The sequence below is a fragment of the Emydura macquarii genome, unplaced genomic scaffold (genome assembly GCF_026122565.2).
Source record: "Emydura macquarii macquarii isolate MOO-44397 ecotype Brisbane River unplaced genomic scaffold, CSIRO-AGI_Emac_v2 contig_2617, whole genome shotgun sequence".
Classification (NCBI taxonomy): domain Eukaryota; kingdom Metazoa; phylum Chordata; order Testudines; family Chelidae; genus Emydura; species Emydura macquarii.
In genome coordinates this window covers 319,648-341,004 of record NW_027132754.1, presented here as the reverse complement: position 1 = coordinate 341,004, position 21,357 = coordinate 319,648, and the positions used below count along the sequence as shown (strand labels likewise).

General features: G+C 56.2%; 1 protein-coding gene across 1 annotated transcript; it reads left to right on the top strand.

The window, feature by feature from the left end:
• The first annotated feature begins 4,633 nt into the window (after positions 1-4,633).
• Positions 4,634-12,931, top strand: LOC137163542 (CCN family member 1-like). Its single transcript, XM_067563807.1, has 5 exons — positions 4,634-4,792; positions 5,749-5,962; positions 8,520-8,837; positions 10,193-10,392; positions 11,183-12,931. The coding sequence occupies exons 1-5, from the start codon at positions 4,742-4,744 to the stop codon at positions 11,489-11,491; spliced, it is 1,092 nt and encodes a 363-aa protein (XP_067419908.1). The 5' UTR covers positions 4,634-4,741; the 3' UTR covers positions 11,492-12,931.
• The last annotated feature ends 8,426 nt before the right edge of the window (positions 12,932-21,357 follow it).

Here is a 21,357-nt window from a genome sequence, read left to right as displayed (position 1 = left end):
GGGTTGATCCAACCTCAGAGGGGAGAAAAAACGGGTGGGATCCAAATGTGGAAGAAGGGGCAGTGGGGTGGCCTGCAGCGATGCCCTCTGATCCGTGTCCTGCCAGGCCTGGGCTACCCTGGGAAGAAGAGTGGTATGACATGGGGAGGGGCATGGATAGAGGGACGGATGGACAGATTGGTAGGGAGAGGTCTGGGCAGAGGGATTGATTTTTACGGCCAGAAGGGGCTGTTTGATCACCTAGTCTGACCTCCTGTGTAACCCAGGCCAGAGAATTCAGGTTCCCCCTGCCCTGAGCCCAGTAACTTGAGTTTGACTAAAAACTTCTTCCAGAAAGGCAGCCAGCCCGGATGTGAAGACTCAGAGACGGCGAATCCACCTCTTCCCTTGGGAGTTTGTTCCAATGGTCAGTTGCCCTCCCTGGTAAACACTGGGGCCTTAGTTCCAGCTGGAATTTGTCGGGTGCCAGCTTCCAGCCATTCTTGTTCTGCTTTTCTCTGCTAGGCTAAAGAGCCATTTAGTACCTGGGATTTTCTCCCAGTGAAGGTTCCAATACACTGCGATCAGGTCAGCAGAGGAAATTGTATAGCGGGACAGAGGAGAGGGGATGGAAAGATGGACCGAAAGGAGTTCAGAGAGAGGGACAGATCAATAGAAGGGGGGATGTGTGGATGGATGCACAGAGAGGTGTGGAGCTAAGAATAGCTTGAGGGATAGACGGACGGACGGATGGATGGATGGATAAGTAAGCAGAGGTAGGGCAGAGGGATTTAGATATGGGGGATGGCTGGATGAGTAGGCAGAGGGATTGAGATAGAGAGAGCAGTGGAGAGGTGTGGATGGATGGACGGACGGACGGAGTAGTGTGGGTGGATGGACGGAGGAGTGGGGTGGATAGAAGGGTAAGTAGGTAGAAAGAGGGGTCAGGCCAGGGCTAGACACACAGTGGGGGTCGGACACAGCCACCCAGGAGATCAGTAATGGGGAGTCATTTCCATCACCCCACGTAGGAGCACAGTGGCCAGCACATTCCTTCATGGTGAACAGGTCCTCCCTGGGCCGGCCGGGGTGAGTAATACCCAGCCCCTCTTGCAGGCTGCCAGAGGGGCTGAGTCATGGAGCCAGGCGGCTTTCACTCACAGGGCTGGGCTGAAGAATTCGGACCTGTGTACACCCCCCACCCCCACCCCGCTGCTCCTGAACCATCTGGGGCAGAAGGAAACAATCGTGCTGTGACCTCAGCTGCCTTCTGAGCCAAGGGGGAGGAGGCACTGGACAGTGGGGGACAGAAGCTCCCTGAGCTGCCTTTCTGGCTGTCCTTGGCCCCCTTGCCCCGGGTAATGTGTGGCCAGGCCATGCAGAGGGTGGCCTTCCTTCCTGAGCCTCTCGGGCTGGGAGTGTCTGAGTGAGGAGCCCTGGCTTCTCTCCCCAGCTCTGGGAGAGGAGTGCGGTCTAGTGGGCAGAGCCAGGGCAGCTGGGAGCCAGGACTCCTGGGTTCTATCCCTGGCTGTGGAAGGGATCTAGGGCCTGGTCTACACTGGTGACTTATTTCGAATTCAGGACCCTTAATCTGAATTAATTACAGGCGTGTCTAAACTGACGCTACTGTTAATTCGAATTAAGGTGCCTGTAAAACCAAATTAATAAGACCCCCTCTGCAAGACTCTTGGGTCCTATTCCTGTCTCCAGGAGGGGAAGCAGGGTCCATCATTAAGGGCTGGGGACTTGGATTTGCATTTGTAACAGCACATTTATCCCATCGCATCCAGGCCCAGCACTGCAGTTGGCTGCAGGGTCTTCTGGGTTAAGCACTGAATTGTGGGCTGGATTCGGGCAGGCCAGGTGGAACCAGCTCAGCTGCCACATTCACTAGTCTTGTCACCTGCACCGATACAGGCAGGGAACGTGCCAACTCTTCCCCTTGTGCCTGGACCATCCAGCTTAGAGCGGAGGGGATCCTTCTCCCTGCCCAGGGGCCTTCCTGGCTGGCATGAGGGCTCTGCACCTATCCTGCTCCCAGCACAGGCATGGTAAGGATCAGAGGCGTGGCTGGAGCACACTGAGCTGTGGCTATTCTCTGAGCCCCCGGGGCTGAGCGTGAGGTAGAGCTGCCATGAGGCAGGAAAATTAGAGCTGCCTCGGGGCTGCTCTAACTCACGCTGGAAGAAGGAACAGCAGCAGAGTCAATGGGTGTGGGCAGGTGTGATGGGGGCATATGTGCCGCATGATGAGGCATGCAGAGGCGAGGCAGGGCCCCAGATATGGGGGGGCTTAAAGGTGCTTTAATGCCAGTGAGGCCCCCAGTAGATGGGGTTTGCAAACCCCTATCTGCAGCGTGGGGTCTGATTTCCAATGGGAAACGGCAGGCCTCTTTACAGCTAGTGCAGGGTCTGCAGGCTGGCTAGCACCTGGTCCCAGCTCAAGCACCGGACCCCACCGGCGCCTGCTGCGATGTTAGTGATGTCTCCTCTTCCTCCCCCCAGTCGTGGTGAAAACCCAGCCCAGACCCTGTTAACTAAAGAAGCTGCTGCAGGAAATAACAAGCAGGAATGTCAAGTTATAAATCGCTCCATCGGCGGATCAGAGCTATGAAGTGACACAGGGGAAATCCCTGCTGTGGGGTATTTCCTTCTCTGGAGGCTGCCTTTGTACACTGGGGACTTACCTAGCTGGGAGGAGCAGCAAGTTAGTCACCTTTTCAATCAGCCAGGCACCAGCTGCTTCTCCTAGGAGCAGGGTAGAACTGACCACCCCCACACACACACACCCCACAGTAAGAGCTGTTACCTCTCCCCACCCCCCAAAAACGTTACTGGGCCAGATCCTCCACTGAAGTGATTTAGTGTCACGCCACTGAATGGGGATCTGGCCCATTGATTCCAATGGAGCAATGCTGATTTACCCCAGCTGGGGATCTGGCCCTTTGTATCTGAGCCCCTGAGTAGAGAGAAGGCTCATACCCACTGATGATCCTTGGTGTAACTGCACTGGGGATGAGTGTCCCCTTACTCACACCTGGTGTCAATCAGGAGTCACTCCGCTGGGGTTAGTCAGGTGTTAATCTGTGAGATGAGAATGAGGGCCCTTGGTTTCATTGGAGCTACCCTTGATTTGCAACACAGTAAATGGGATGACTTTTTCTCTCGGTTAGGCTTGTGTAAATCCTGAGCAACTCCACTCACGCTGCTGGAGTCACTTCAGATTCACACCGGTACAGCTGAGAGCAGGCTCTAACCCAGTGGGAGGAAAACCAGTTCCTTTTGTTTGTAGAGACTCATCTCTCCTTGCTCACCCTGGTGTGAGTCCAAAGTAACCCTAGTCTCCTCTTGCCCCAGCGTGTATCTGGAGTAACTCCACAGATCCTGATTTCCATTTCACTCACTCCAATATAAAACCAGCGTAAGCCCATGGAGCCTGATTCTCCTCTCCTCTTATGTAAACTGGGAATAATCCTATTGATCCCAATTCTCTGCCTGGTGGAAATCCAGAGCAACTCTTTCTGGCTTCCAGATTTTCACCTGGGGAGGTGAGCAGGGGTGCCGTTTCAGATTTCAACAGGGAGGGGGCAACTTTGAGTGGTGGTGCAGGGGTAGTGCCCCCATTCTGCAGAGTCTGGTGGGGGGTGTGAAGCCCCCCAGGGAGGCATCGCATGACAGGGGGCAGCTGGGCCAAATTTGAGTGGCATTGAACCTCATGCACCAGCTCACACTGCCACTCAAATCTGGGATAGCCGGAAGGTAACTTGGCCTTATTCTTTAGCAAAATCTTGGGTGCACCCCTGGATCCAACACTGGGGGTGGGGCCTGCTTTCCAGGGTGCTGGGTGGGGGCCTCTGCGGTTAGACTAGCAGCTGATCTGGTGGCTCCTTTGGACCTTAAACTCTATGAATATTGGTGGGAACCAGGCCCCATGAGCATCAGTGCCAGAACTAGCGGTGCAGGGGGGACCGCCACATCCCCTGGCTTGAGGTGGTTTCCATCATATATAGGATTTACAGTTGAGTTCAATGGCTTTCAGCACCCCCATGATACAAATCGTCCAGTAGCCCTGCCCATGGGCCCGGATAGGGGGGCGGAGAGGCAGCTGGTACACCCTGTCCTACCTTACTGCCACCCCTGCAGCTGAGATCTGGCCCTACATCACCCCTTCTGATGCGCCACTGACTAGCCCGCCCTGGAAGATCAGCAGCGCCCGGCTACCAGCGCAGCCTGAGCTCTGCTTGTTTTTCTTTCGCCGGTTTCCCCTGCTCGCTTGGAGTTTGTTTTTCTGCATGTCAAGGATGGTTGCGGCCGGCGCTGCTCCTCGCCCTGGTATGTCCGCACATGTACGTGGCCCTGGAAGCAAGGCACTGCCTGCATTCATCCCTCCGGCCCTGTGGAAGCGCCTGGCTCCGGGCGGAATGCGCCACTTGCCACGCGCTGCCCTGGAATGTAGCAGCCCCTCTCATTTTATGAATGACTCTATTCATGCGGCCCCTCCCACCGCCCCGCGCCCCTCCCCTTCCCCCTGGAATGTCTGGAAGGGCGCCACCGTTGCTATTGGCCGGCCGAGGCCGGTGGGCGGGGCGCTGGTGGTGGCTGGTATAAATGGGGAGTCACAGGCTACCGCCGCTCTCCTTCAGGGGCGGGTGCGGTGGGGGGATGTAGTAGCGGGATGCAGAGCTGCAGGGGAGCGAAGGCTGGCTGCTCCGATCCGCTGTGATTCGGGTTCCTCTCTGTCGTCCGGCCCGTGTCAATCAGCGATGGACCAGACGTCTCTGCTCAGCCTGGTTTTCCTGCTATGCCTTGCTCTGGTGAGTGTGTGTGGGGGGGATCCTCCAGCGACGCCGCCCGCCCGGGAAACCCCGCTCTCAACGGGTGTAAATCAGTCCCACAGACGGACCGGGCTGCAGCTGACTTCCACCGGCCCAGGGGCTCGCTCTGGGGGCGGGAGTCAGCTCCCGGAGTCCCTGTCTAGGGAGCCCGTGTCCATCTGGGGCGGCCTCTGCTGGCTCCTGGCTGGCTGACAGCAGCTGGGGCTTCTCGCCTTGGCTTCACGTGGCGCTGGGTGTCGAAGCCCACTGGAAACCTGGCTAGTAACTACCCCCCCCTGTCCCCCCTCCGTTTGCCTGTAACTTTAGGCTCCTGAATTCGCTGCAGATCTGACTCCCTGGTCTCCCTCGCTCTGAACTTCCTGCGGTGCTGCTCTGCCTTTGAAGTCGTGTAAACAGGCGCAATGCAGACTCCAGTGGGACTTGCCCTAGCCTGCCAGCTGACTATGATCCAGGGGTGTTTCTCCCCCCCCCCCCCCCCGTATTACTTCCTTGAGGCCCTTATCTAATCTCTGCCCCCATCTCTGTCTGCAGGCGGTGACTTTGCTCCTGGCTGGAGTTTTATTGTCGCGGTTTATGGGGGGAAGGAGCGGCGGCATGCAAGTCCTTTGAGAAATGCAGCTGCACCTAGGAAACTATTTTCGTGCCACCTCCTATAAAAAGAGGCATGGCTCATCCAGCCCAGAATAGCCCCTTCTTTGAAGTGCTGCCCAGCGCCTTCCGATAGGGCAGCTGGGGAAATGTTTGGACTAGGGAGGGCTTGATGTCTATTTAAAATCCGCAAAACATTTTTGTAGGACCTACAGAAAGTTTAAAATGTTACTTCCCTCCTCCCCCTTGCCCCACGTGTTGTCTATTCCAAACCAGCTGTGTGACTCATTTTTTTCTAGGTCCTACCGAAACATTATCCCTCATCCATGGGGTTTCTTTGCCTGTAGGTGGCCTGCCATTGCCCTCGGCAGTGTCTCTGCCCCCCCAGTCTGCCCCGCTGTGCCCCTGGGGTCAGCACGGTGCTGGACGGCTGTGGATGCTGCAAAGTCTGTGCCAGGCAACTGAATGAAGACTGCAGCAAGCAATGGCCCTGTGACCCCGACAGGGGGCTAGCGTGCAACTTTGGGGCCGACCCCTTGGCCAGCAAGGGCATCTGTCGGGGTAAGAAGGGGTGCTGGGACTTGCACAGAGTGGGGGGGCAGGTCCTTGTTGACCCTCTGTCTGCATCGCTTGTGTGTGTGGGGGGAAACCCGTGCTTCAGATCAACGAACCAGGGGAGGGGAATTGGGGGTATATCCCCCCCATCACAATATAAACTCTGCTTGTGGCTATGACAATCCTCCCACCCCAAAAGGGTGAGATGAACCCCCACATACAGACCCTGCTGGCAACACCTCCCACCCCAATTCTTGACCTAATAGAAGAGGATTTTTTTTGGGGGGGAGGGAATAGAGGAGACAGTGACCCCACCCCGAGCCCAACATATCTAGCCCCTGCCCTAGTCTAGGAAAGGCATCAGTCAGGTACCAAATTGGCAGGGGGTGGGAGGTGTCCACCTGTCCGACCCCCTCCCCCATCCTTCAGATCTGCCCCCCCCCCCCCCCACCCCAATGGTGCTGCTCTGAGAAGGGGCAAACCCCGCGGTGGCGGGGGGGGGGGGGGGACATTGTGATATCTCATGGGCTGGTGGGGTGGGAATTTGGGGAATACCATAGCTCATCCAAGGCACCCCAAGAGTTATTTTTGTCCATCCACGGGGCAGGGGCGGGGCCTGGGGTGTCCCCTGGAACCTCGCTGTTGAAGACTGAGGTGGTGTTATTGTAGGTCCTTCAGTAACAATGTCCAGTTGATGCACAGGACAGGCAGGGAGAGGACCCAGCGGACTGGGGAGGTGTCTCATGCTGATCTGGGTCCAGCCTTGCTGTCTTTATAAAGAGATCTAGTGGCAGGAATGTTCCCGGTCCTCCCCCTCCTCCTCCCCCCCCCCCCCCCCAGGGAGCTCTGGGGACAGCCAGCTTGGGGTCATTCCAGCCAGGGATAAATGGGAAACCTTCCCCTTGCCTGCAGCAGAGATCTAACGCTCTCTTCCTGGGGGGCTGGGCCGGGTGTGAGGCACCGGGGTGGGGCAGGCCTGGAGGAGGGGGTTTATGGGGGGGGAGGGAAGGGCAGAGTGGAAGGTTCCAGGGACATGGCGGGGAGGAGCCCAGGACAGTGGCTGGGGCTATGTGTGGGCGTGACAGTCAGTCGCCCCCATCAGCAAAGGGGTGGGTGGTGTTGGGAGTGGAGGGGGGGGGAGAATCTCCTCCCCCCTCATTGTGAGGGAGCTGCAGGTGTTGGTGGGGGGCCATGCGTCCTTGATGCTCCTCCAGCCCCAGTGATTGACACTGCCTCCCCCTGCTCTGAAAGAGGAGTTCATCCAGCAGCCCGTTAAAGCATGGGGAGAGCCTAGAGCAAGGGGTGTCTGTCTGTCTGGTCCCCCCTGCCTGCTGGCTCGGTGGGGGGAGGGCATCGCTGGTTTGGATCGGTTCCTGCCCAGGTCCCGGGGGGGCAGGGTTGGAGCCTGTGGGTTCAGGACTCTGGAATGTCTCCAGGAGAGCGAAAAGCCGAGCCGAGGACCCAGAGCCAGCCGCATTCCTGCGGGGATTGTCCACTTGTTCCTCCAGCCTGGGAAATCTGCCCCCCCACCCAACCCTTTCTCCTGGGGGTGAGGGGAGGAAGTATTTTTCCACCTAGCCCCGGCAGGCCTGGAGCCTGGATTCAGCACGAGGGTCTTTTATTTTTTTTTGCTGCTGTTGCAACACGATCCATTCCTGGCCCTTGTGATCCCGGCCCACATCCTGTTTTCCGGAGCTATTTAAAGCTGGGGCTCTTCTCTCTAGATGTCCCCCTCCTGGGCCCTTTGGGGGATGCAGCAGCCGCCTCAGCCCCGCACCCTCCTCCCAGCACTTGGGTCTGGCCCCAGCAGTGATGCTGTCTAAGGATGAAAGACCTCGGTGCCCCCTTCCCTCCCCCCCCCTCCGGTCACTCAGCATCAGCAGCCTCCATTGGCCACGCTGGGGTCTAGGATGCTCTGGTGCTGGGCTGTGAATTTGCTAGGAGATGAGGTTCCTTCCTGATCTTGGGGGGGGCAGCCTAGTAACCACCCTCAAAGGACCCCTGCCACATGAGGCGGTTCCAGCTATGGACCCCTGAGGGGAATGGTCCAATCCCGAGCCATGCCATGACCCCCAAGTCCATTCTATCCCCAGTGCGGGGACTCCCTCCCCCCCCCCCAAGTCTCCTCTGCTCACATCTGATGCCTGCATAACAGTTCCCAGCAGAGCATCAGGCTCCATGGCCCCAGCAGAGCCAGGAGGAAAGGGGGTGGGATGCCTGGGCAGCTACTGCGGCTGTGCCAGGCTGCTGACCTTCACCCCGCCTGGTGCAACGGGCCCTGCAAGTTGTCTGGCCCCTGCCGTGGCTCTGCCCCTCTCCCATAATGCAATGCTTCTGAGCCGCACAGTACCCAGAGGCCCTTGCTGCTCTGGATCCACGAAGCATGTGGCCGGGGCCGGGAGGGGGAGCGGTTAGGGGTCCAGCTGCCCAGCGGTGGGTTCCTAGGACGTTGGGCACCTTGATGTAGGTGGGGTGGGGGATCTCCTAGGGAGCGGGCGTCCCTCTTGGGCGACGGAATAACGAGCCCCTCGGGCCCCCCCTCCTCCCCCCCCTGTGTCCCCAGCCCAGCAGGAAGGCCGGACGTGTGAATACAATGGGCGGATCTACCAGAACGGTGAGAACTTCCATCCCAGCTGCAAGCACCAGTGCAGCTGCATTGATGGCACCGTGGGCTGCCAGGCCCTCTGTCCCCTGGAGCTGCCTGTGGCCTCCCTCAGCTGCCCCGATCCACAGCTGCACAAGGTGCCTGGCCACTGCTGCAAGAAGTTTGTGTGCGGCCAAGGGCCCAAGAAGTTTGGAGAGGTCTCCTTCGAGGGCAGGGAGACCAACAGCAACGAGCTCATCTACGTGGGCAAGGACGGGCACCTGAAGAACCTGGCGGGTGAGTGCATGGGGGGTGGGCATCAGATAAGGGCTGCAGAGGGGATGCCCACCCACCAAGAAGCCCAGGATGAGATGCCAGGGCTGGGCAAGAAGTGGTGGGTGCAGTGAGAGAACCCCTGATTTGTAGGGTGCCGTCAACAGCTAGTGTAAAGTTCTGGTGTACCTTCCCTGGTGGGGTGGGAAGGAATGGTGCCTCTTCCCCCCTCCCCAAGGCTAATGCTCCAACTCCTCCAGTCATTTAGCCTGATTGTCCATTCTGGGAGAAAATCCCCTGCCTCGCCTGGAGGGGGCTCCCTTGGCTGGTAAAAGAGCTCTGCTCTCCGGGTAGGGGGTGGATCAGGGCATGGCCAGAGCATGTTGTGCTGTGACTATTCTCTGCTCCCCAGGGACCATAGAGATGCAAAATGTAAATTAGAGCAGCCTCCAGGCTGCTCTACCAGCTTCCAGTCCAGCCACGGATGGGCAAACTTTGCCTCCAGTCCTATACCCAGTGCAGTGGTTGGGTGCATTAAATGGTGCCCGTTTAATTTGGACTGGGACCCTGCTGGCTGCAGTGGGAACAGAGGGTTGAAGGATAGTCCCTGCCCCCAAAGAGTTGACCGTCTATGTCGGCTGCTTCTGAGTGCCTGGGAATGGGAGGTGCCGAGATTGTTAGCATCCAAAGGGCTCAGTTCACAACTGCCCGGATCTCCACTTCCGGCGTGGTGCATGGGTGTCAGGTGGTGCTGTGACCCCGGCTTGCAATGCCCGGAGTGGGGAGCTGGGCCCAGCCCCATGGGCAGGAGCTGCTGCTGCTGGGTGAGTGGGGGGGGGGAGGGGGGAACGACTCACTCTCTAGCCTCCCACCATGACCTATTGCACCCCCTGGTTGCAAATCCTGCTGTGGCAACTGCTCGAGAGGTGGCCCAGCTGGCCACTAGCCCCCCTACATTCAGGAGGGTAGTGGAGGAAGCTGGGTAATTGCCTATCCAGCACCCCTGGATTTTGGTGCCAGAGTCCCTGGGGCAGGGCAGGTGGCACCTCCATCCTGATCTTCCTAGAGCAGCTCTGGGGGGCAGGAATGGGGCAGTACAGAGATGGAAGGGTTTAGTCTGACTAGGGGAAGGGGACGTGTGGATTCGGGACAGAACTCAGCTGGCTGTAGCATAATGGACCGGACCAGAATCCCTGCTGGCTTGGACTGAAACAGGGACGTCTCCCAGCATGCTTTGCAGCTCATGCCAAGCTTCCAGGCCTGGCTTTGGGGGGCGGGGTGCCACTGCTGGGTTACGGGAGATCCCCGTGTCCTGGCTCGATGGCCAGCGCCCCCGGCTGGCGAGTCTGTGTGTTGACAAGACTCCCTCTCTCCCCCAGCCTGGCCGTCTCTGCTCAAGGCCCGTTCTGTGCTGAGGAAATGCCTGGCCCAGACCACAGCCTGGTCTCCCTGCTCCAAGACCTGCGGCCTGGGTGCCTCCACCCGGGTCACCAACGACAACCCCCAGTGCAAGCTGGCCAAGGAGACGCGGCTGTGTCAGATCCGGCCCTGCAGCCAGCCCGACTTCACCAAGCTGAAGGTGGGGCCGGGGTCCCTGCCCCCGGGGCAGTGGGGGGACATGCTGGGAAGCCCTGACCCTGCCCAGGAAGGTGGGGGTAGCCCCTGGAAGTGGTGTCAGGACAAGGAACTGGCTACCCTCCTAGCAAAGGGCTCCTAGACAGAGGGGTCTAGTGGTGAGAGCAGGCGGGGCTGGGAATCAGGCCTCCTGGGTTCTATCCCCAGTTCTGGGAGGGGAGTGGGGTCTAGTGGTTAGAGCAGTCCCCACATGGAGGCTGTATCCAGGGCCCAATACAGCAGTAAAAGGGGCGGGGGGGGGGGCTGGTGCCATGCTGCAGTTTGGAATGCACCTGGAGAGGATGCAGTCTGCAGGGTGGGGGCTGCAGGACGCTGGAGGGTGGTGGGGGCAGTGAGGGGCTGAATCCTCAATGCCCGTCTGTTGGGGGCCTGGAGACTTGACCCACTACTCAAAGGCTGGGCTGGATCTCAGCCAGGGCTGGGAGCCTCTATCCTGTCCCCTGTGATCCCAACCAAACTGAGCTGAGTCTTGGTGTGCCCATTCCAAGGATTCCCTCCCCACAGCCCATTCCCCAGACTCGGCTGAGGCCTGGAACACTCATTCCACTCTGCATGTGTCTCACTGGGACCCTCCCGTCCCTGGCAAACTCCTGCCATGCTGCAGCTGTAGATACAGCTATAAGGGCATGATCTGAGACACAGGCAGCTCCCACCCCAAGTTCTCCCCTCCTCCCTCCAGCTATATCTAATCAGGGTCTCTCTTGGCCCCCTCTCCCCCCCCCCCTCCCCCGCAGAAGGGCAGGAAGTGTCTCCGGACCCACAAGGTGCAGGAGCCGGTGCATTACACCTATGCCGGCTGCAAGAGCCTGCGCAAGTACCGGCCCAGCTACTGCGGTTCATGCCTGGATGGGCGTTGCTGCGTGCCCCTGCGCACCCGCACCCTGGCCGTGCCCTTCCGCTGCCCCGACGGGGACTCCTTCAGTCGCGACGTCCTGGTGATCCACTCCTGCCAGTGTGGGCCGGCCCACTGCCAGCCCCTCGGCAAGGTGGCCACGGAGCCCCGGCACCGGCTACACGGAGACACGCACAAGTTCCTGGCGTGAGTGGTACAGGCAGCCCAGAGCGAGTGGGGCTCCTGGTGCTGGCACGGGGGGGAGAGGATGCCATGCCCCCGTGCCCTCAAAAGACACTTTAAGGACTTGGCTCTCAGCCATGGATTTGGGGGGGGGGTCTCTAAGAAGGTGGGGGTGGGGCAGGCTTGTGGGGCTGTTGACCCCCCAGGTGCTCGTTTTCTAGCCTCTATTTGCACCCATGACCTCCACTGCCTACCCTGTGGCACCCCGATTCCCACCGGCACTGCCTTGTGCCCCTCGCTTCCATTAGCAATCCTACAGAACCCCTATGTGCACCCCCACTGCCTCCTCTCTGCTTCGCCCCTGAAGAGGTGTGTGTGGGGGGGGGAGGAATCTCACCTTGTGACCCAGATCCCCCTCCAACGCAGCATGCTGTCTGTCTGTCTCGACCTCGCACACACCCGCTGCCCCTTGGTGGTGAGCCCCCCCAGGACATCCCCTCTGTCCCAGCTGGAAGGCAGTAGCTATGATCCAAGCCAGGGGGTGGGGGGAATACAGCTGCCCCGCCCCCCCTGTGTTAACCCAAAGGGCTCCCCCTCCCTCAGCCTCAGGAAAGCACTTTTAATGATGCCCTGGCCGCCAGCGGGCAGGCGGTGCTGTGCCAAGGATGCATTGGGGGTGGGGGGTAAAGGGGTTCATGCCTGCTCTACTGCCCCCTGCTGGGTGGTTTGATACAGCCAAGCGGCCCTTGCTGCGGGTGCGAGGGATTGTTGCTTAGGGTAGATTTTCTTTTGCACACACACACAAAGCTTCAACCTCAGCTTGGAGCGATGGCTGTTGGCTTTGTAACGAAGCCGTCTCATCTGCCTTTCTCCCCCCCCCCCCCACTGTTCCCTCCCAGCCTCATTAGTTAACTAAGCTGCCCAAAAGGAGGGATTTCTCCGCTGCTTTAAAAATAGCAAAGCTTTGTGCCACATGGCCTGTTTCTGCCCCCCTCACCCACCTCCATTTCTAGCTGCTCTCTCTCTCTCTGGAGGGTATAACTGATTTGTGGGGGGGGCATCCCAGACACCCCCCCCCCCCCCCCCAACTCACATCCCCTTCAGATTCCCCTCACTCACCTCCCGAGAAAGGTAATGGAGTTTAGAGGCTGGTCTTCTGCTCCGGTCCATGGCTAGGTAGCTAGCTATAAATATCAGACCCCTTAAAGTTTACGGGGCTTTCCTGGACTGCCCCCTCCCCATCCCCAGCCAGGTGTTTCTTCCCTGCTCCAGCTAGGCTAGTTCTCTGCTTTGTTCTAAACCCAACTGGCCTGGCCCATACAATGGGACTGGGCCACCCTTCAGGTGGGCAGCTCTGTTTTTCTCATAAATGCCCGCCCCCTTCTCCTAATCCAGAGGACTTTATCCAGGATTCCCCCTTCAATGCGTGTAACGAGGCTTGGTGGAATTCGTCTTGATTTTTTTATAATCTTGATGGAAAAATGTTGCCGTTTTGGTTTTTTAAAGTATTCTGTAAAAGATTTTGATTTTTTTAAAAACTTTCCTGGGTGTGGGATTTTGGAGGGGGGTTCAGACTATTTAATTACAGTACAGGGTGAGATTAAAAACGCTAAAGCTTGTTAACTGTTAAAACACACATGGTCACCACCACCTGTCGAAATATACAAAGGAAACCCCCCTTAAATCAAACTCAAATTAGTTCTTGAGCCCCATTTCTCATGTGTAGCCGTCTGTACATTTCAATTAGTGATGAAAATATCTTTTGGTGGTTTGTGTCCAGCACAATTGACATCGGCTAACATTTAACGATGGAAATCGAATCCTTCCAAGCCTTCACGTAACCCACCCCAAGCAGAGTTGTCACCCCCTAGTGCCTACTCCATGTAGAGGGGCTCAGAAATGCTACAGCAATCCCAGTAGGCACTCCTGTTGCTAGATTCTCTGGTTCAACCCCAACTGGGGGCATCTCATTAGAGGCAGCCTCCCCCCTTGTCTTGAAAGGTTAAGCAACTACAAAAAAATTAATTGAGCTTGGTAGTCTTGTGGGGCTAGTGGATCTCTTCAGCCGGGTGAGTTGCTACCTCCTAGTGCAGCCTCTGTGTCTAAAATGTACAGTGCCCTGTTTATAAAAAATAGTATATATAGATATATATATTTATCACAATAAAAGCAGCTTATTTTTTTTATTTTTGGATATAAATGACTGAATCTAAGGTGTATGGAAGGTTGATGTTTTTGGGTGTATTTCTGAATTACACAATAAAACAAAAGTTTATTTTATAGAAAACTCAGATGGGGATAGTGTGGGGTTGGTTTTTGTTTTGTTTTTCAATGAGTGTTTGCGCCCTCAGCCGAGAGAATGGCAGGCAGTTCTGGCCCACAGCTGGGCTCAAGGTTCAGGCCCGTTCGACTTGGTCTAAACACACAGCCAGACTGCTGAGAGCACATAGCACTTTACCACTACTGCTATACCAGCAAAGCAGGGCTAGTTTGAATAGGGCTGGTAGTGGGGCGCAGGGGATAGAGGACTGCCTGGAATTCAGGATGCCTGGGTGCTGATCGCAGCTCAGCCATTGGCCTGGTGGGTGACCTGGGGCCAGTCACGTCCCTGCTCGGTGCCTCAGTTTTCCCCATCTGTATAATGGGAATAACGGCACCAAACTCCTTTGTAAAACACCATGAGAGCTACTGGGCGGAAGAGCTAGGGGTTGTTATACTGGCAAGGAGGCAACCCAGTGGTGCGCTGCTGTTGTAGGAAATCCACCTCCCACGCCCGGAGCAAGCTATCCCGGTAACAGGGCAGCTCTGCTGGTCTCAGTGAATCTATGCTAGGAGCTATTGCCAACAATGCTCTGTCCCCGCCACAGTCCTGAGCCATGCCAGCAGACGGCTGTAGCATAGATCTGGGTTAACTCTTCGTGTTGTAGTTATGCCTAGGAGCCCAGTCATGGACCAGGCCCTGTTGCTTGAGGTGCTGTAGGTTATTAGGTGTATTACGGTAGTGTCTAGAAGCCCAGCCACAGACTAGGCTCCCACTGTGCTAGGTATTGTATGTTATTAGGTGTATTACGGCACCACCCCGGAGCCCAGCCATGGACCAGGGCCCTGTGTGCTAGGTGCTGTACAAATGCAGACCAGAATGACAGGCCCTGCCCCAAAGAGCTCACAGTCCCCAGAGTTTTTTCTGTTTCCAGGGCTGACGCTTCCTCGGCCGTGCTGCTCTCACACTGAAATGAGTGTTCACGTGGGTGGGAGGTTATACAAGTTTAATTCAACTGATACAACTCTGCCTGGACACTCTTTTTACATAGGTTTAAATCTAGCACAGGCCTGGGCCCATCTAGTTGTAGGGGGTTGATTTTTATCCTGAGACAGCGCGTTCAATTCTAATAATGCCTAGCCCTTTGCATGGCTAAAGCTCAACGTGCTTTATGAAGGAGCTCAGTGCCATCACCCCCCTTGTATGGCTGGGGAAACAGATCAAGGACGTGACTTTTCTGAGGTCACCCAGCAGGCGGGGCAGACCCGCACTGTCTCCACTAGACTACTCTGCTTCCTCTGAGTAGGGATGCAATGTGACCAGTATGAATGATGCGTTCCGAGGCCAGAAGGGACCAGAGGGGTCACGTGCTCAGACCTATTGCACAGCACAGGCTGTCAGACTTCCCGGAATTAATTCCCATCGAAGTCTAATAGCTGTGGTTGAACTACAACACGTCGCTTAGAAAAACCATCCAATCTTGCGTTAAAGATTTCCAATGAGGGAAAATCGGCAGCGGCCCTGGGTGAGTTGTTCCACTGGTTAATTACGCTCACGGATAATTAAAAAAAATAAAAGTGTTCCTTATTTTTAGTGGGAATTTTGTCTAGCTTCAGCTTCCAGCCCTTGGAGCTTGTTAGATGTTTGTCTGTTACCCTGATGAGCCTGCTGGTACATTTCTGTTCCCCAGGTAGGTACTGATAAAGGGTGATCAAGTCACCCCTTTAACCGTCTCCTTGTTAATTTAATTAGATCAAGCTCACTAGAAGGCAGGTTTTCTAATCCTTTAATCTTCCTCCAGGCTCTTAGCTGAACCTCTCCCATTAATCAACAGGCTTCTTAAATTGGGTCCACCAGAACTGGCCATAGTATTCCAGCAGGGGTCCTACCTCCAGCAGAATCGAATGGATCAATATTTCCTGTTTACACAGCCAAGGGATTGCACTAACCCTAACAAGGCCCTAAGCCATGCTGGCGCAAGCGCCTTTATCCTGCTATAACAGGGCCCATACCTGGGCAGGTTGTGTGCCGGTTTCCAAAGGGACGGTAGTGACATTGGTGTAAATGCTGTGTCTCGCTCAGCCCATCTACCGGAGCTGCCTGTGTCTGGGAATTTGAGCAGGTTAAAGGGCAAGAGTCTGGGTACAGGTCAGCACTGATTGTCTTAGCTAAGGCTACGCGAGGAGGGAAGTGCTGGTGCTGTGACAGCCGCTGTATATCACTGTCAACGTGCTCAGACCACGTCAGGGAGCAAAATAGGTTCATCGGCAAAGGCATAGCTACATCGAGATAGCTGCGTCTGCACTAGGGCAGGTGCTGGTCTAGAAACATTCCCCCCACCGTGCCCCCCCCCCCCCCCCCCGACCGACATCGCTATATAAGATCCTAAGGGCAGCGCCCATGCTGTGTGCTGAGCAGCCCCTGGAGCAGGAACGCTCCCCCCCAGAGGGGATGCAGCAGCAGTGAGAGATGACGGACATGTCATTCCTCCCTGCACCCAGCCAGCAGAGATTGGAGCAGGTGGGACAGATACACGCTTGGGAGGCTCCCCGCTGACTTGGGGAGAAGAGAGTCCTTCTCAGGTGGGGCCTGAGGGAGGGTAGTTGGTGGGTGGGATTAGTGTGCCCCTCCCATGGGGAAATTGCTCTCACTAGCTGTGTTTTAGCCCTGTAACATCCCCTTTGCTTCCTCCCCCCAGTGTAATGCTCGGGCCTGGGCTCCAGACCGAGGTTGATGAAGTTTGCAACCCTGGCTCTTTTAGCCCAGTCTCCAGAGGCTTGTGTGTTAAGAGCCAGAGATCCTAGGTTCAGATCCTGAGGGCCCAGGTGGGGGAGAGGAAGATGGTGCCCCCCAGCTTGGCCTAGATCATTCCTGGGGGGTGGCAATCTGTTAAGAAAGAGGGATCCCACAGCTCAGCCCCTGCTGGGGGGTGACAAAACCTATATACTATAGTCCCATCCCCCCCACTCCTGCACTGATGATGCCCCCCACAAACATCAGCAGCAAAGCCCAGGCCCTGCTCGAGGAGCCGAAGGAGGAGTTCCACTAGCTGGCAGCAGCAGTAGACTCTTACCCTCTTGTGCAGACCAGCTGCGGACGGGGCGGGAGGGGTGATGATCACAACCCTCTTGGAACCAGCTGGGTTCTGCTTCCAGCAGCAGCTGGGTGGGGATAGGTCTGGAAAGGAGCCACAAATGTAGTGAGGGCCTCTGACATCCACCCCGCCCCCAGGCAGGATTGTTCCCTGCTGCATGGTGGCCAGGGGCTGCATCCTGCTGCTGGGCTGATTGCTCAGGGGCTGCCGCAGCAGCTGCCCACTGGGGAGAAGATGGTCATTGCATGAGAACATCTGGACTGGCTCCAATACACGAGGGGGACAGCATAGGCTGGTGTTTGCCTGATTTGTGGAGGTTTTTAGGGATGCTCATTGTGTGGGGCTGGGGTCCCCAAAGGGCTCAGCGTGTAGGAACTCCCTTGAGACTCCAGGGCAACACCCCCTTGAGAACACCAGGTGTCAGGACCTTTGGAGACTTCAGCTTTTGTGTGTGTGTGTGTGTGAGAGAGAGATGCCATAGAACTGGCTGGGTGTGTGTGTTGCCATGGAACTCTGTGTGTTGTCATGAAACTGACTGGCAGTGCATGAGATGCCATGGAACTGGTGGCACTGTGTGTATGTGTGATGCCCTGGAAATGGTGACAGTGTGTGTGATGCCATGAAACTGGCTGGGTGTGTGTGTGTGTGTGTGTGTGTGTGTGTGTGTGTGTGTGTGTGTGTGTGTGTGTGTGTGTGTGTGTGTGTGTGTGTGTGTGTGTGTGTGTGTGTGTGTGTGTGTGTGTGTGAGAGAGAGAGAGAGAGAGAGAGAGAGATGCCACGGAAGTGGTGGCAGAGAGAGAGAGTGAGTGAGATGCTGGCAGTGTGTGCGCGTGTGTGTATTCTGTCTGTCTGCAGGGCTTGTCTTCACAGCCACTTTAGCTCGAGTTAACGTCTCTCACGCTGGCCTTGCTCAAGCGAGTGTGTTCACGCTGCAAAACACGGCCAAGCCCCCCCGCCTCACTAACGCCGCAGGCAGCAGCCCTCCCGGGCCGCTGCCCCCCTTGCTGGTTTGAGTGGAAAGCACCAGTTGCCTCCAACTACCCACACGCAGCTCGCCTCTGACTGGAGGTAACGGTGGCATTAGCCCTTGACCTACCCGGGCAGTGAAGGCCAGCGCTCTGTATATGCCACTCCCAGAACAGGTCTGCAGGGGGTGGATTTGTGTGCGCACTGATTTGGAATTCCAATGTCCCCCCGCACCACCACCACCACCCCACACACCCCTGACTCCCCCCCAACCCCAGGAAGGTGATGCTGGACTGCTCTGTCTTGAGGCATCCCTGGGCTGGGGAGGGACAGGACCCCGCAGAAACAGCTGCATGGTACCAGCCCCGCTGCGCTGGGCGCCCTGAAGTCCCCATTCAGTTCCGTTGGTGCCCCTCAATCCCAGCCTCCAGCTAGCCCAGCCCCAGGCTCCTCTGACACACAGCTCTGCCCGTCCTTCGGCTCCTACCCCCCTCAGCCGCCCAAGGAGGGACCTGCTCAGTGGCAGCAGGTTTCCAGCTGGAGAAGCAGATGGGGCTGGTTGAAGGGGCAGCCAGCCTCCAGAACAGGGTGCGCTTCAGAGGAGGCTGGCTGGGGAGGGCACGCATCCTAGGATACATCCCATAATACCTAGACTGGGGCAGGCCTGCGGTCGCCCATGGCCGACCACTTTGCACTGTTGAGGCTCAAACTGTGACTTACGACCATCAGCCCCCTCCCCCTCGACATGGAGGCGCCTCTCTTAGGCCGTGCTGTAGTTGCACAGAGCAACTGCTGGGGGCGACAGCCTTGTGCGCAGGAGACCCAAGAGGAGACCCAGCCCCCCTAACACCAGCCCTGGCACCCGCCTGGCACCAGCCCTGGCCCTGCCCTGGGGGAGGGGCAACTCCTACCTTAGGATCCTGCCCTCAGACATCCCCCCCATCATCCTCCCCCACACCCCAAGTACTTGAGGGCCAGGATTCAGGCCCCCTGCTGTATTTTCCTGTTTGCAGCCCCCAGCACGATTCAGTTCCCACCCTGCTGGGACCCACCCTACTTCCGGGCCCAGCTGGCAGGAGGCCAAAGGAGCTGAGACCCACTCTGCCAACATGGGAACAATGCTCTGGGTCCCTCTCTCGAACCCTGCATAACGGGGGAAGGACAGAAAAGGTCTCCGGATTCCCCTGGAGGGTGGGGGCGAGGAGAGACCAGCTCCTAAGGCACAGGATTTGCAGCACAGTCATAAATACACTGGGAGAGGTTGTTACCTGCACACCTGGGCGCCCCACCTTTACCCCAATCCATAGGGCTCAAGGCATAACCCGGTTAAGGCAACCCACCCGTTCCCAATCCATACAGCTCTGTGGGAAAGGCACCTCCCCGTACCCAAATCACACTCTCCAGCTCAGGGTCACCCTTGCCCAGACCGTAGGGCTCCGGGAATAACCTGATTAATTGAAGTACCTCCCCCCCACACACACACCTTTCCCAGTTCGTAGGGCTCTGGGTATAATTCTGCAGGTTTGCAGAATCTTTTATCAGTGAAGGAGCCTTACGTAATAATCTCCTTTTTCTCAATGCATTACCAATTACCAAAAGAGAATCCACACGCTCAGCGTACAATGCTCACCACGCCCAATAAGGCCGACAAACTCGCATTTAGAATATTGTGTCCAGTTTTGGGCCCCCCAATACAAAAAGGATGTGGACAAGTTGGAGAGGGTCCAGCGGAGGGCAACAAAAATGATTAGGGGCTGGAGCACAGGACTTATGAGGAGAGGCTGAGGGAACTGGGCTTGTTTAGTCTGCAAAAGAGAAGAATGAGGGGGGATTTGATAGCGGCCTTTAACTACCTGAAAGGGGGTTCTAGGGAGGATGGGGCTAGGCTGTTCTCGGTGGTGGCAGATGACAGAACAAGGAGCAACGGTCTCAAGTTGCAGGGAGGGAGGTCTAGGTTGGACATTAGGAAAAAGTTTTTTACTAGGAGGGTGGTGAAGCACTGGAATGGGTTACCTAGGGAGGTGGTGGAATCTCCATCTTTAGAGGTTTTTAAGCTGCGGCTTGACAAAGCCCTGGTTGGGATGATATAGCAGAGGTTAGTCCTGCTTTGAGCAGGGGTTGGACTAGATGACCTCCTGAGGTCCCTTCCAACTCTATGATTCTATGATTCTATGACTCCAGCTTCTGCACAGTATGGTTGGTGGGGTGTTGAGGTCTAGAGTTAGGTTCCAAGCACTTCCTTTTTGACCTTTGTTTATATCATTAAAACTTGGGTCCTGCTTAGCTGTACCTTAACCAACCATTTAAACTGAAGTGCTACAAAACACCAATCCTAGCCCAGTCCAAAACAGTTCTTTAACCAATCATATCCCACCACCTTAATTGATTTAAATTGTTGCATACCTAGGTATGCAACAATTAAAGAACCAGACAGAAATCTTTCAGATAAACAGAATTGGATACCATAAAGACCACCCCACCATCAACCTTAGCCTGGACCAGTCCACACAAGAAATCCACTTCCTGGACACTACAGTACAAATAAAGGATGGTCACATTAATACCACCCTATACAGAAAACCAACTGACCGCAATACATACCTTCATGCCCCCAGCTTTCACCCTGGACACATTACACAATCCATTGTCTACAGCCAAGCTCTAAGATACAACTGGATTTGCTCCGATCCCTCAGACAGAGACAAACACCTACAGGATCTCCATAAAACATTCTTAAAACTACAATATCCACCTGAGGAGGTGAAGAAACAAATCAACAGAGCCAGATGGGTACCCAGAAGTCACCTACTGCAGGATAGACCCCATTGCTGTTTCTTACCCTTGGATATATGTATGTATACACACACACACACACACACCTCCTATCTGTGGTTTCCATTTCATGCATCTGATGAAGTGGGTTGCAGCCCACGAAAGCTTATGCCCGCAGAAATGTGTTAATCTTTAAGGTGCTACAGGACTCTCCTTGTCTTTGCTGTGTACAGACTAACACAACTACCCTTCTGGAACTTTACAACCACAACAGTTGAGAAGTGATTCCTTTCCAGACAGAATGCCATCAAAGTTGTCTTTCAGCATCTTAAGAGCTGTTTCTCTATCTGGTGCTGGTCGGTACCATTAAGACAGTAGCACCCGCTTACCAGCCCGGCATGATATTGTTTTGAAGCAGTTGCAGGAACGTGAAGCTGTGACACCTGCTCCTTAGTGTATGGCTGCTCTCTCAGATGGGAAACAAGGCCTGAGCTTAGCTAAAAAACAAGGCCACCCAAGGCTGCCGACCTTACAAGGTGGGGTGATAGTGAAGGATACTGGAGTTACCAGGACAGATAGCGGGGTGGGTGGGGGGCATAGACAGACACAGGTATGTGTGTGGGGAGGGGAGAGATAGACTGATTTATGCATGGGGATAGATGGACAGAGGTGTGTGCTGGGGAGGGATGGACAGACAGACAGAGGGGTGGGTGTGGGCATGGACAGACAGACAGAGGGGTGGGACAAACAGAGGGATGGGATGGGTGGGGAGGGAGAGACAGACAGACAGAGGGGTGGTGAC